The sequence below is a fragment of the Solanum verrucosum genome, unplaced genomic scaffold (genome assembly GCF_900185275.1).
Source record: "Solanum verrucosum unplaced genomic scaffold, falcon-dt-bn FXZP01000011.1, whole genome shotgun sequence".
NCBI lineage: Eukaryota > Viridiplantae > Streptophyta > Magnoliopsida > Solanales > Solanaceae > Solanum > Solanum verrucosum.
Genome location: NW_026020058.1, coordinates 1,694,289 through 1,708,835, shown reverse-complemented (window position 1 = coordinate 1,708,835; position 14,547 = coordinate 1,694,289). Strand labels below are relative to the sequence as shown.

The window sequence follows — 14,547 nt, the reverse complement described above, 5'->3', positions numbered from 1 at the left end:
TATAGTTGGGTATGATTCCAATAGGTTGGATAATACTTGTTTATGGTTAATTTAATGTTGATTCATGATATTATAATGAATATATATGAATTTCGTTCTTACCCTAGTCTAAATTGATGAATGTGAATATGATGGGTCTTGAATTGTAAGGCTTGTGATTTATCTTGCATGATGAATTATGACTAAGAATCACTGAACAATGAAGAATGTGATTGAATGTCTTGTGACCTAGATATGAATGATGATAGAATGAAGTAGGGCTTTGAGAGTAAGGCTTGTAATCATGAATGTCGAATCACTAGAGTTTTAAGATAGAGTTAATGTGATGAATAGAAGTCTAATAGGTAGAATTATGGTGAAAGGCCTATACTCACCTAACCTACCTTATGAATTCTTGAAAATATAAAGTGATGAGATCACTTGAACATGGATTGGTTATCAAGGATATCCCTTCCATGAGACACGAATGTTAATCAAGGTTTAATGGTGTAAATCTTGGGGTGCATGCTTGCCCTCAAGTGGATATTTACAATGAGAATGGAGGGTCACACAAGGTAGGGTCCGGGCTCCAAGTTGAAAGGAAAACAACACATAGTTGATGTGAGAACTATCTAAGTAAAGGGGGAACTCTTACATAGTAGAGTGTGGGTTTTCCCAAAGTTATGTCTCATGAGATGGAAGCCTTCTTATAGTTGAGTTAAGGGTTCTAGTAGCAATCTCCATATCCTATGAATTAAGACATGCTTGAAGAAGTATTTCATAATGTTCAAAAGCATAATTGAACTAAGACTTACCTAATAAAGTAACTCATAGAGTTCAAAAGTAATAATGAATTTAGACATGCTTAAAGTAGTATCTCATAGGGTTCAACCTAATAAAGGACTAAGATGTGCTTAAGAGAGTATCTCATAGTGTTCTAGAGTTAAAGAGAGGAACTAGGTTCCAAACCAAGAAGCAAGAGTATGAGAACCTAAAGGTTATACTTAGTATGATTGGTAGTATGGGATGCCACTCATGCCTTGCACAAGTATGACTTAGGGTTAACCAAGAAAGTATTTCTTATAAGTTGTATGTTGAGATAGGGTTGTGCCATAGTTGCCTTCCTTGTTAGTATTGACTAGAGGTGAGAGTTTCCCTTGGTCATGAATGTTAAGCTAAGTAACACGATCCTAAGGTGATTAGTAGGATGGCCAATAGTAGTGCTTAGTGTGGGTAGTAGTATGGGATGCTACTCATGCATTGCACAAAGTATAACTTGAAGCTACTTATGAAATCCTAAGACTTGTCCATGACATGAAAACCTAAGTCTTTACTATGAATGTGGACTATCCCCAAGAATGAACAAAAAGTGGTACTTTGCTTGGATGGTTTTATGGGATGCTATTCTTGCCTTGTACAAGTATACTTTGAGGTGGTTTGTGAAGTAGTTCTCTTGCAATATGAAAGACCAAAGGTTGAAGTATGTAAATATGAATGTCTAAGTAGAGACTATGCTATGAACATGATGTATCTCCCACGCTCATTATTATGTATTTTGTTGACTTGCGACTATATGATGCTTATGTTGGAGATTATACTATGATTATGTTATTATCTCTTATGCTTATGTCTTATGTTGACTAACCATTTTGAGATGCTATTATGATGTGGTGCTAGCTTTCATACTTGGTACATTTTGTATTAATGCATACTTTGCCTACATTCTAATAAAATGTAGAGTATCAGTGATTGAGTTCCTTTGGAGGCTAGGTTTCTAAGAACTAAGAAGACTTGAAGTTTGGTGAGTCCTCATATCTTTGAGGACAAACCTGTTATTTCCGTATGTCGTTTCTTTATGTTTTAGACTTTATATGGGCTGCGTCCCAAGAGTTTTATTCAAGAGTTTTTAGTAGATGGTTTAAGACAAAAGTGTAGTAAAGACTTTCTCTTGATTTATGAAAATGTTTTCGATTGTATGGATTAAGTTTTTAAATTTCTGTACTTTTCTATTGTCTTATGTTATGGTATGCTAAGGGATTGTATGAGACCTCTTCGGGGTCAAGGACGCCATGTTACGTCTAGGGTGTACCCCTGGGTCGTGACAAACTTGGTAATCAGAGCACAAGGTTTTAGAATGGTTCTAGGATTGTCTCAAACCACGTCTAGTAGAATCTTGTTCATAAATGTTAATCGAGCCACATTTATGAATAGCAATTTATTGGGTGATTAGGAAATCTCATTTTTTCATTCTCTAAGTCGTTCTATAGAGTTTAGATCTAGTAGGTCCTTCTTCTAATGTGTGCCCTATGATTTTTCAGGGTATGGCTAATACAAGGGCTAATGCTAGGAGGGATGACGAAGACTATGGAGAGCAATAGGTTCCTCTCCAAGTTCCACCCCAAGCTCCTCCTCAAGCTCCAAATGACCCTCCAGTGGAGAATGTCACTCTTGCGGAGTTTAGGGCTTCTATGCAACTGTTGGCTCAAGACTTAATGGCGCAAGCCAATAGTGATGTTGTGGCTCCGGCAAACCCTATAAGGGGGATGGATGCTTCTAGAGTAAGGGAGTTTTGAAGGATGAACCCTCCGGAGTTCTATGGCTCCAAGGTGGAAGAGGATCCAAATGGGTTTATAGAAGAGGTGTACAAGATACTTGCCATTATAGGAGTGACTTCGAGAGATAAAGCAGAGCTAGCCGCTTACCAATTGAAGGATGTTGCTCAAATGAGGTATGAGCAATGGAAAGATGTTGGACCGGTAGAAGCGGGCCCAATAGAATGGGAAGCATTTAATTCGGCCTTTTTTGATAGGTTCTTTCCTCGGGAGTTGAGGGAGGCTAAGATGGAAGAGTTCATAAATCTTAAGCAAGGTAACATGAATGTTAATAAGTATGCCTTGAAATTCACTCTTTTGTCTAAGTATGCTCCATCTTTGGCAGCACATCCAAGGTACTCGATGAATAGGTTCATGACGGGGGTGTCCAACATAGTAGAACAAGAATGTCGTGCGGTAATGCTCCACAATGATTTGGACATCTCACATCTCATAGTATTTTTCCAACAAATAAAAGAGTCAAAGCTTAAGAAAAAGAATAGGTAAATGAAGAGAGCTACGTCCAATGAGGGAGAATTTTCTCCAATGAGGGAGAAATTTCTAATGCTAAGTCTGATGGTCAAGGTAGGCCTAGGTCTAAACAAAAGTATTCTGGTAAAGATTCTTCCAACACCCCTAGGTTTGACCAAGATAAAGGTAGTGGGTCTCCATTGCCTATGACTACTTGCTCCAAGTGTGGGAGAAGTCATTATGGTAAGTGCCTAGCTAGCATGGATGGTAGCTATAGGTTTGTGAAGAGTGGGCACAAAATGAGAGATTGTCTGGTTCTAAAGACAAAAGGAAGAGAGGGAAATAAAGTTGACTCTAGTGGTGTTGATGAGGAGCCCCAAGAAAAGAATAGGTTTTATAACCTCCAAGCTAGGGATGATCAATAGTGATCTTCACGTGGTTTCCGATATGTAATAGCTTCTTAATTGATTGTTTATGCTTTGTTAAAAATCTGTAGAGGCTTGCTCCCAAAGGGGATATAGTATGCCTAACTAGTAAGGTTATTGTGTGTTTATGTGTTTCCATGATTTACTTATATGCATGTTCATGAAAAGCTTAGGTATTGGTAGAAATGATTTATGTGCATTCTTTTACCTCATATTGTAGTGCTTTGAGCATGAGTTGCCTAATTGACTTCATGAGATGAGTTGTGAGCATGCTTTATTTTGGGGTTGAAAGATTCCTCCTAGAATAAATGTTTTTTCAGAGTAAATTGCATTTAGGCTCCATGAACGTGTGTTGAGCATGTTATCGTTAGGATATGGTAATTCCTCCTTGAAAATGAGTAAAATAAAAAATTCCATGCATAATGGATTGGTAGATGTAGTACCTACTCCATTGTGTTGCATTGAGTTCTTTTAGCTCGGAGTTGAAGTTTTTCTCTTTGGTTGTGTGCATTTATATGTATTGCATGCATTATGGGCTGCTAGTCTAGAGTCGTTTCCTATAAGAAATGTTTAGTGATGTCATTTGAGAATGAATGTTCCCAAGGAGGAGATACTGTAATTCACCGAAAATTATTAGACTAAACTAGATCCTTAAGCTAGGGTTCTAAAGTTTGATGTTGAGGATTAGAGTCGTAGATGAGGCTTCCCGTTCTTAGAATGAGTGGCTTAGTGGTTAAACGTCAAGGCACGTGTTATACCTCATAGTATAGAAGACCACCTAGGGTTTGGTTGAGGGTAGTAAAGGCAAGTGCCAAGCCTAGGGGGAAAGGACTAAGCCAAAGGCCAAGAATACCCAACCTTGGCCTAGCACTGCCCAAGGTTCACGACAACCTTCATGACCACAGTCCATGAAGGGGCCCGTGAAACCCCCTTAAAATTGTGGGAGGCAATGCCTTGAGGCCTAGCTACTGCCTTAAGACCACGACCATCACAATGACTCATGGTCTTGACCAGGGATCGTGGAAGGTCTCGTGGTCATGACTTTGCCTCATGGGAGGCATGGCATGTTGGGGAGGCTGCTTCCAAGGGACCACAGGCCGTGGTGCCCTTGACGGGCCATCATAGTGATCGTAGTCCCTGGACGAGGCTGCTGATTTGAGGGTCAAAATAGGAAATTCATATTTAGTTAGTATTAAATGGGGGTCATTTTATATGGGATTTATACACCAATATATAGTATTTTAATTCATTACCACCCTAACTAAGTCATTTAGAATCAAAACCCCAAATTACTCCCCTCTCAAATATTTCTCTCTCTAGAAAATCTCTATTGAAGAAGAAGCTAGAGTTTGAAGCTAAGGTCAAGAACAAAGGCTACATTATTGAAGGATTGTGTTTGGGCTTTGATTAAAGTTATGTTTAGCTTATTCATCTATGGGTTCTTGCACCCATAGAGTCCCTTAGAAATCCCCCAAATTTGTGAAGAAGAACCCTAGTCTAAGCTAGGGTTTCTTCCAAAGTGTGGCAATATTTGGGTATGATTCCAATAGGTTGGATACTACTTGTTTATGGTTAATTTAATTTTTATTCGTGATATTATGATGAATTTATATGAATTTCGTGGTTACCTAGTGTAAATTGATGAATTTGAATATGATGGGCGTCGACTTGTAAGGCTTGAGATTTATCTTGCAGGATGAATTATGACTAAGAATCACCTAACAATGAAGAATGTGATTGAATGTCTTGTGACCTAGATATGAATGATGATAGAATGAAGTAGGGCTTTGAGAGTAAGGCTTGTAATCATGAATGTCGAATCACTAGAGTTTCGAGATAGGGTTAATGTGATGAATAGGAGTCTTATAGGTAGAATTATGGTGAAAGGCCTATACTCACCTAACCTACCTTATGAATGCTTGAAAGTATAAAGTGATGAGATCACTTGAACATGGATTGGTTGTCAAGGAAATCCCTTCCATGAGACATGAATGTTAATCAAGGTTTAATGGTGTAAATCTTGGGGTGCATGCTTTCCCTCAAGTGGATATTTACAATGAGAATGGAGGGTCACACAAGGTAGGGTTCGGGCTCCAAGTTGAAAGGAGAACCACACCTAGTTGATGTGAGGACTATCCAAGTAAAGAGGGAACTCCTACATAGTAGAGTGTGGATTTTCCCCAAGTTAGGTCTCATAAGATGGAAGCCTTCACATAGTTGAGTGAAGGGTTCTAGTAGCAATCTCCATATCCTATGAACTAAGATATGCTTGAAGAAGCATCTCATAGTGTTCAAAAGCATAATTGAACTAAGACCTACCTAATAAAGTAACTCATAGAGTTCAAAAGTAATAATGAATTTAGACATGCTTAAAGTAGTATCTCATAGGGTTCAACCTAATAAAGAACTAAGATGTGCTTAAGAGAGTACCTCATAGGGTTCTAGAGTTCAAGAGAGGAACTAGGTTCCAAACCAAGAAGCAAGATTATAAGAAGATAAAGGTTATACTTAGTATGATTGGTAGTATAGGATGCCACTCATGCCTTGCACAAGGAGACTTAGGGTTAATCAAGAATGTGTTTCTTATAAGTTGTATGTTGAGATAGGGTTGTGCCAAAGTTGCCTTCCTTGTTAGTATTGACTAGAGGTTAAAGTTTCCCTTGGTCATGAAAGTTAAGCTAAGTAACAAGATCCTAAGGTGATTAGTATGATGGCCAATAGTTGTGGTTACTATGGGTAGTACTATGGGGTGCTACTCATGCATTGCACAACGTATAACTTGAAGCTACTTATGAAAGCCTAAGACATGTCCATGACATGAAAACCTAAGTTTTGACTATGAATGTGGACTATGCTCAAGAATGACCAAAAAGTGGTACTTAGCTTGGATGGTATTATGTGATGCTATTCTTGCCTTGTACAAGTATGCTTTGAGGTGAAGTAGTTCTCTTGCAATTTAAATGACCAAAGGTTGAAGTATGTAAATATGAATGTCTAAGTAGAGACTATGCTATGAACATGATGTATCTCCTATGCTCATTATTATGTCTTTTGTTGACTTGTGACTATATAATGCTTATGTTAGAGATTATGCTATGTTTATGTGATTATCTCTTATGCTTATGTCTTATGTTGACTAACCATTTTGAGATGCTCTTATGATGTGGTGCTAGCTTTCATACTTGGTACATTTTGTACTAACGCATACTTTGCGTACATTCTAATCAAATGTAGGGTTTTATAGATTGAGTTCCTTTGGAGGCTAGGTTTCTAAGGAGCAAGAAGACTTGAAGATTTGGTGAGTCCTCATAGCTTCGAGGACAAACTTGTTATTTCCTTATGTCGTTTATTTATGTTTTAGACTTTATATGGGCTGCGTCCCAAGAGTTTTATTCAAGAGTTTTTAGTAGATGGTTTGAGACAAAAGTGTAGTAAAGACTCCTGCTTGCTTTATGAAAATGTTTTCGATTGTATGGATTAACTTTTTAAATTGCCGTACTTTTCTATTAGCGTATGTTATGGTATGCTAAGGGCTTGTATGAGATCCCTTTGGGGTCAAGTACGCCATGTTACGTCTAGGGTGTACCCCTGGGTCATGACACTTTGACTCCATTTCATCAGATTAATTCAGCTTTTTCCCAACAATCATTTTTCACTCGAACAAATGATAAATACAGGCTACACTCTAATGTGTTCACTCATTAGAATACATGAATAGCAAAAGCTAAATTATAGTTTGCAAATACAAATCGCCTTCCACTTGTCTAACCGAATGACACTTAGATTTACGTCATAGATCCCACAATCCCAGTTGTGGTATTTAGTATCTCATGATTTCACGTAAACATACAAAATTATATAATGAAAACATGATAATAAAGTACTTAGTAAAATATGCAAAATCGATAAGCATTTGATAATTCATAACTGGAAATCCAACTTCGAAACTTGATTCAATGTTAACCGTCAAAAACTAAAGCTAACAATATCTGAAACTTAGTCCCTCATTCAAGATAAGATGAGATAAAAACTAAAAACACCCTAATTAATTCAAATAAAGTGTCTAAAAAGAGTCCTACTCGAACTAGGACAGATCTGTCGTGCATCTTCACGGGTGCCACCACGGTCTGTCAAAAGCCGTTCATGGTCTTTCCTTGCACCTCTCTAAACTTGGGTTCTCAATGCCTTTCCACTGAAAATTCACCATGGGCAACACCACAACCCTTGAAAATGACCACGGTCCGTATAGGTGCCTGTTGTCTTCACTTACACTTCTCCAAACTTGGGTCTTCAATGCCTCTACACTGGAAAGTCACCATAGGAAAAATTACAACTCGTGACAATGACCATGGTCTGTATAGGTGCCTGTGGTCTTCACTTGGTCAACTCTCATCTTAACTCCTTGATGCCTGATCACTGGTCCAACTCCACGAGCCTATTCACGATCAGTAGTGAAGAACATGGCCCGTGAGGCCATCTGTGGTCTTTAATTGTTCCAATTCTTCTGCATTTTCTTATTTTCTTTCTTCTTTCACATCCACCTGCTTTACCTGTACAAACATTACCAAATACATCATATCCACATAAATACACTCGATTCTAGTATTAATCCTTAGTTTTCAAGAGTCAAATGTGCCAAGATCTCGCGGCACATCAACACCCTCAACTTAGAACCATTACTTGTCATCAAGTGATGAGAAAAACAATACATTCAGTCCTTAGACATTCAAACAATTATGAAACTATGCAGCAACCATCTTAATCACAAATTGTATCCAAAACCATCAGTCTAACATGCAATGATCAATCTATGACATCCCATTACTCATAGTCGACCATGCTTACGCCCGTGTACGGTCAGCTAACACAATCTACTATCAAATGCAATCACTGTGTCCTCACACCAAAAAAGTCCTTCACTCATGATAATTGGGACTAAGTTCTACGCTCCCACTCTCAAAGAACTTCTAACACTAACAACAAAAGACCATAGGCTTGCCCTTGCTTTCTACGCTCTATCTTTCAAACACCTGGAATAGGATCACTATAGGACTTTATCGGCTTGTAACATAGGCTCAAGCTAGGGAATAGATATTTGGGTTTGTGAGTGACTAGTCCCTTAGTTTTCCAAAGTTTCATTTTCACACAAATCTTTCTGAGCTATTCACTCTTTTACTTCATTTTAGTACATCCCAACAATCATTATTTTCTTTTTCTTTTCTTTTTTTTTGTTTTTGTTCTTTCAGCTAACTGGCTGAACCTTCTTTTTCACTTCTTCTTTCAGCTCGGGTTGCAATCACCCTCAACTTAGGCTTTTGGCCTAAATTGTGACATCGTTTCGTTGGAGACCCAAGGATATGATATTTAATGGGTAAGAACAAAATTGATTTTCACGCTTAAATCGGGTTCAAGTGATAAAATTTTTATTTGGTTGTTTTATTTTTGGCTTTTTAATGGATTAGAAAAAATGGCCTACTGATCCTTTCCTATTCGGTTATTCTGAGATTTAAGCAAGACTACTTGGGTAAGTTCAAGTTTCTATTCCTAGCGTTAAACTTCAAGCAAACCTTACGCACACATGACACAAGATTACATTTTCCAATTTATTAGTTCACCAATTTATTCATCAGACTAGCAATGTTCAACATGTAAGTACCTAACATGTCATCTAAAGATCCTAACAATCAAATTTAAGATTAAGGTCCTTATTTTACACAAAAATAGTTGTTGTCCAACCCAACAAACAAACATTTATCTTTTTATCAGAATCCAAAAACAACAATCACAATTTATCAGGAAAAAATACACAGAGTCAACTTCCATTCATTTTAGCAGCTAAAAATAGCAAGTTGCTCACCACCTCCTCCCCCCAAAAAAAGACTTTTCCCTCAAAGTCAATGACGAAAAACAAAATAGGGTTGTGTGGAGGGGTCATACCTATGGCGCACTAAGCGTCAGTAGCCGGATCAGCATCGACACCCTTATCACGGGTGCACTCTAAGAAACCATCTTTGGGTTACGCTAGCTACCACTAACTAGGACATGTGCTCTGCTGCCAGAAGCGCCAACTAACACTGCATCTCATTGTTGTAGCGGAAGTGCTTCTTCTTCTTTTGCTTGCTTCTTTGATGCCTTGCAGACTTTCTTTTGTTGCCTTCTTTCCTCTCTAGACAGGTCAGCCGACAGCTCCTCATTAGACTCTCTATCTTTTTTCTTTCAATTACTGGATTTGCTTTTAGGGAGTTCCCCCAAAAAGTCGTCAAGGGACTGAGTGGTAGATGCGTGACTGAGCACTTGCATCAAGTACTCTGGCATGACCGGAGTCGGAACCTGTACAGGCTTTACATCCAATTTAGCATCTCGGCATTGTGTCTTGAACTCTTCAGTACCGACTGACCCTATAACTTGCAACCGATCCTAGACAAGGATCTCCAAACCATTTATCCTGTCTTTTAAGACAGCCATCTCCTTCCGCATCTCATCTTTAACCCTCTTTTCTGCAACTAACACATCTGGCTCTATTAGCTGGAGCATCTAGTGTACAATTTGCTCGACTAAAGTCCTGGTTTGGCTCTGATCTGCAACAAATTTCTCAAGGAATAGTGACAAAAGTACCTGGAGCCTGTGAGGCTGAAGTTGGCGGTGGTAGTCCCTCTATAGATGGTTGTGATGACTCCCCCTGCTCTGGCCCTTTATCTGCATGGGGAATGTCAATTTGTACGTGAGGAACAACTACCAAATAACCCACAGCTCCAAATTTCGCACCAAAAAGATGGTTAGCAACTTCTTTGATTTTGTATGTCTGGGTGAGTCTGAATGCCTCACCCCATGTGTCCACTAGCTTATTTGGGGGAATGTTTGCTTGTCGACATAATTTTCCTATCAAATAGGGAAATGGAAGTTTGGCTCTCTCATTTAGTTCCTTGTCTCTTATTTCGATCACTGTGATCCACCCCACATTTATTGGGTGACCAGCCATGAGGCAAGCTACCAAAGAAACCAGTAAGGGAGACAAGGTATTATCATTACCTGTAGGTCTCAATTGTGCAAGGACAACAGCCCACTAAACCTTGGATGGAAAAGACAGTAAATGTTTAGTGATGAGTACTGGCATTCCTGTAACCCAACCTGCATTCTCCCCCTCTAATGCAATTTGCCTTGAAATCCAGCGCAAGACCCGCTATCAAGAACTATCAACCTTCATCTCAGTGAAGTGGTGACTGCATGATGTTTACCCTAAAAAAGGCCAATGGACACTGGTGTTGTGTATTCTGGGCCATGCAACATCCTGTTGATAGTAGCCTCAGAGATATCTATAGATTTACCCTAAACCGTATTTGAGTTGAATGGACCTCAGGTACTGGAAATTTCCAGAGAGTTTTATCTGATAAGGGTTCAGAAAGGAGTGCAAAGTATGCTAGAAACTCTCAGGAGGATGCAACCACACCTCCACCTGCAGGAAACACAAAATCTAATACTGGAGTAAAGGAAGAGGCAGGTGTTGTGGGAGAGGTTGAATAGATCACCACCGATGAAATCATGGTCCAATATGTTAACATCCATGAAGTTCATCCCGCAGCGAGACAACAGTTGATTGACTATTTCCGTTCTATGTGGACTATGGACATGTCTGAGGACTTCTTTAATAATGGAATTGTGAACAAGTATAGCGGCTTCAAGAATAAACCAATCATACATGAGACTATAGTAATGGTGGCTTATATCAAATCATTCCCCGACATTTATCGGATATTTCAGTTTCATCAGTTTGACTAGATGAACAACGCACTTGGAGAATATTCTAGCCACCTGACCAGAGAGTTTTATCTGTCTTAACCCTTTTCCAGTGCTCCTCTCATTCCAACAACAACCTACGCCCAATTTCACCCTATCACAAAGTTACGAGTCCTATTAGCACATGAGTCCAACCAATCTACCATATTTATCAATCGCCATCTAAATCAAACAGAATCTATATCTCCCTAGGATCATAACGACATACCCATGAGAATAATCATGCAATTTCAACAATTTCTCCCTAATTTCTCAGCACAACACTCATACGTTTTCCATTTATACTTACAAATAGGACTCAAACATACACGCGTATAATCATTCACACTAATTACGCCAGAATTCATCAACCCATAACTCTCAACAACCAAATTCACCCAATTTAAACGACCCACAACAATTCATCACATAATCATGGTAAATTAAACTAAATCAAAGTAAATCTAACATGGTTTTAGATAATTCTCAAACTTATAACAAGTTTTAGAGAAACTTACTTTGAATTTAGAGTAAAATTACTACCCAAAAGAGAGATGATGAACTCAACTCCAATATCTTCACAAAATAGAACTAGAGTTTTGATTCCCTATTGAATTTTGCATTTATGGATAATGAAAAACCATTTAATAGCTTTAGGAACCGTTATGGATGAGAGTGAAGAGGAAGAAACCGACCCTTGGCGCTTTAAGTACTACATAAAAACGTTTAAAAATCAATTTCTCTATGCGGGCGGGTCGTGTCAGGTTATTGTACTACTGGGTTATCTATGATGGCCCGTGAAGGGCTCCACGGTCCGCAGTGATGTCCATGGACATGACTTGGTTAGGGACAACTTAACTGAGGTTTACGAGAGGCTAGATGATTTGTACAACTCTTGACGGACAGTGAACCCTCTCGTGAAATCTTTCTTGCAATAACTAGTGGCCCTCATCTGAAGTTGGTGCTTGTGATGGGATGTGAAGTTGCTTGTGAAGGGTATTACGGCCCGTGGGACTGCCCGTGAAGGGCTTCCTATACCAGTTCTGCAATTTGAAGTCCAAATATTTCCTGCACGCCTTAACACCCAGTGACTCTATAGAATAAAGAAGAAAAATGATAAAATATAAACTACCTATTACAATTACAATGTTGGGTTGCCTCCCAAGCAGCGCACAATTTAACGTCGCGGCGCGACGTAGGTTACTTGATTACTCAGACTTAATCAAGCTTACATACCTCCACTATTTTCAGTTCTTCAGGGACACCCAAGTATGCCTTGATTCGCTAACCATTGGCCTTGAACCTCTCATCATTGTCATTCTCAAGCTCAATAGCACCCAACTGGAACACCTGAGTTATCTTAAAAGGCCCAGACCATCTGGATCCCAGCTTCCTAGGAAACAGACGAAGTTTGGAGTTGAAAAGCAACACCAAGTCACCAGGAGTGAAGGTTCTTTTCTCGATATGCTTATCATGATACAACTTCATCATCTCCTTGTAAAATGCATACCTCTCATACACTCTCAACCGGAACTCATCCATCTCATTCTTCTGATCCAGTCTTAGGTTTGCCGTTACACTCCAACTAAGATTCAGCTTCTTCAAAGCCCAGAGTGCCTTATGCTCAAGTTCAATCGGCAAATGACATGCCTTTCCAAACACCAACTGATATGAAGACATACCAATAGACGTCTTGAAAGCGGTCAGATATGCCCATAGAGCATTATCTAACTTCCTAGCCCATTCTGTCCGATTTGAATTCACTTATTTTACCAAAATAGCCTTTATTTCCCTATTTGATACCTCCACTTGGCCACTACTCTGCGGGTGATAAGGTGTGGCCACCTTGTGTTGTTTAACCCCATATTTTGCCCGAAGAGCAGTGAATACCTTGTTGCAAAAATGGGAACCGCCATCACTGATAATAGCTCTGGGTGTGCCAAACCTTGAGAAGATATTCTTCTTCAAAAATCCATCACCACTTTTGCCATCATTCTCAAGCAGAGCAACTACCTCAACCCATTTGGACACATAGTCCACTGCCACCAATATATTCTTCTACCCATATGAGCTCACAAATGGGCCCATGAAATCAACTCCCCACACATAAAAAAACTCCACCTCCATAATAGGTGTCATGGGTAGCTCGTGGCATCGAGAGATGGCTCATTCCGCTGGCAAACATCACAACTCCGTACTATATCCATTGTATCTTGATGAATTGTAGGCCAGTAGTACCTACTCAGAAGTACCTTGTGGGCTGTCCGAGCACCGCTATGATGGCCACCTATAGGAGAGGAGTGACAAGCCTCTAGAATATGCAATATCTAGGCTTCAGGGATGCATCGCCTGATGATATTATCAGCACACACCCTGTACAAATAGGGCTCATCCAAAAAATACTTACCTAGATCATGCAGGAACCTCTTCCTTTGTTGAAATGTCAGCCCCTCAGTCAACAAGTTACTAACAAGAAAGTTAGCAAAATCAGCAAACCAAGGAATAAGATCTAGAGTTGCAGCTAATACCTGCTCATCTAGGAATGAATCATTGATTTCTAGCTCAAGTTCCTCTTTCTTTCCAGCATCAAACCTAGACATATCATCAGACACTTGGCTTTCACAACCTTTCATATCCTTAACCTCAAAATCAAACTCCTTAAGAAGCAACACCCATCTGATCAACCTTGGCTTGACATCTTTCATTGCCATGAGATATCTTAGAGTTGCATGATCCGTGTGGACTATCACTCTAGTACCCAGCAAGTAGGCCCTAAATTTCTCAAAGTCATAAGCCACAACCAGTAGTCCATGTTTAGTGACTGTCTAGTTTCGTTGTGCTTCGGTATGACTTGCTAGCATTGTAGATCGGATGGAACATCTTGTTGCGCTTCTACCCCAACACAACTCCTAAGGCAGTATTACTAGCATCGCACATTACCTCAAATGGTTCTGCCTAATCTGGGCCAATAATCACTGGTGCAGAAATCAGCTTCTCCTTCAGGCATTCAAAGGATTTTAGGCATGCTTCATCAAAAGTAAATGTCACCTCCTTCTCTAAAAACTTGCACAAGGGATGTGCAATTTTTGAGAAGTCCTTGTTGAAACCCTTATAAAATCCGGGATGTCCTAAAAAACTTCGAAAACCCTTCACAAAGATAGGTGGAGGCAACTTTTCAATCACCTCGATTTTGGCCTTGTCTATCTCTAGTCCCTTTTGCGACACCTTGTGACCAAGGACTATGCCTTCCTTGACCATGAAATGCCACTTCTCCCAGTTCAAAACTAAATTGGCCTCCTCGTATCTCT

At 39.4% G+C, this 14,547-nt stretch overlaps 1 protein-coding gene across 1 annotated transcript; it reads left to right on the top strand.

Annotated features, from left to right (window-relative positions):
• Nucleotides 1-2,555: 2,555 nt before the first annotated feature.
• On the top strand, nt 2,556-3,466 carry LOC125823240 (uncharacterized). The gene is made up of 2 exons (XM_049502638.1): nt 2,556-2,926; nt 3,211-3,466. The coding sequence occupies exons 1-2, from the start codon at nt 2,556-2,558 to the stop codon at nt 3,464-3,466; spliced, it is 627 nt and encodes a 208-aa protein (XP_049358595.1).
• Nucleotides 3,467-14,547: the final 11,081 nt, after the last annotated feature.

Excerpts from the sequence above, each read along its gene's own strand:
- LOC125823240 (XM_049502638.1), top strand. The coding sequence starts at position 2,556 with ATGAACCCTCCGGAGTTCTATGGCTCCAAGGTGGAAGAGGATCCAAAT. Across the intron at positions 2,927-3,210 it reads TCTTTGGCAGCACATCCAAG|GTTTGACCAAGATAAAGGTA; the intron begins GTACTCGATGAA and ends CAACACCCCTAG.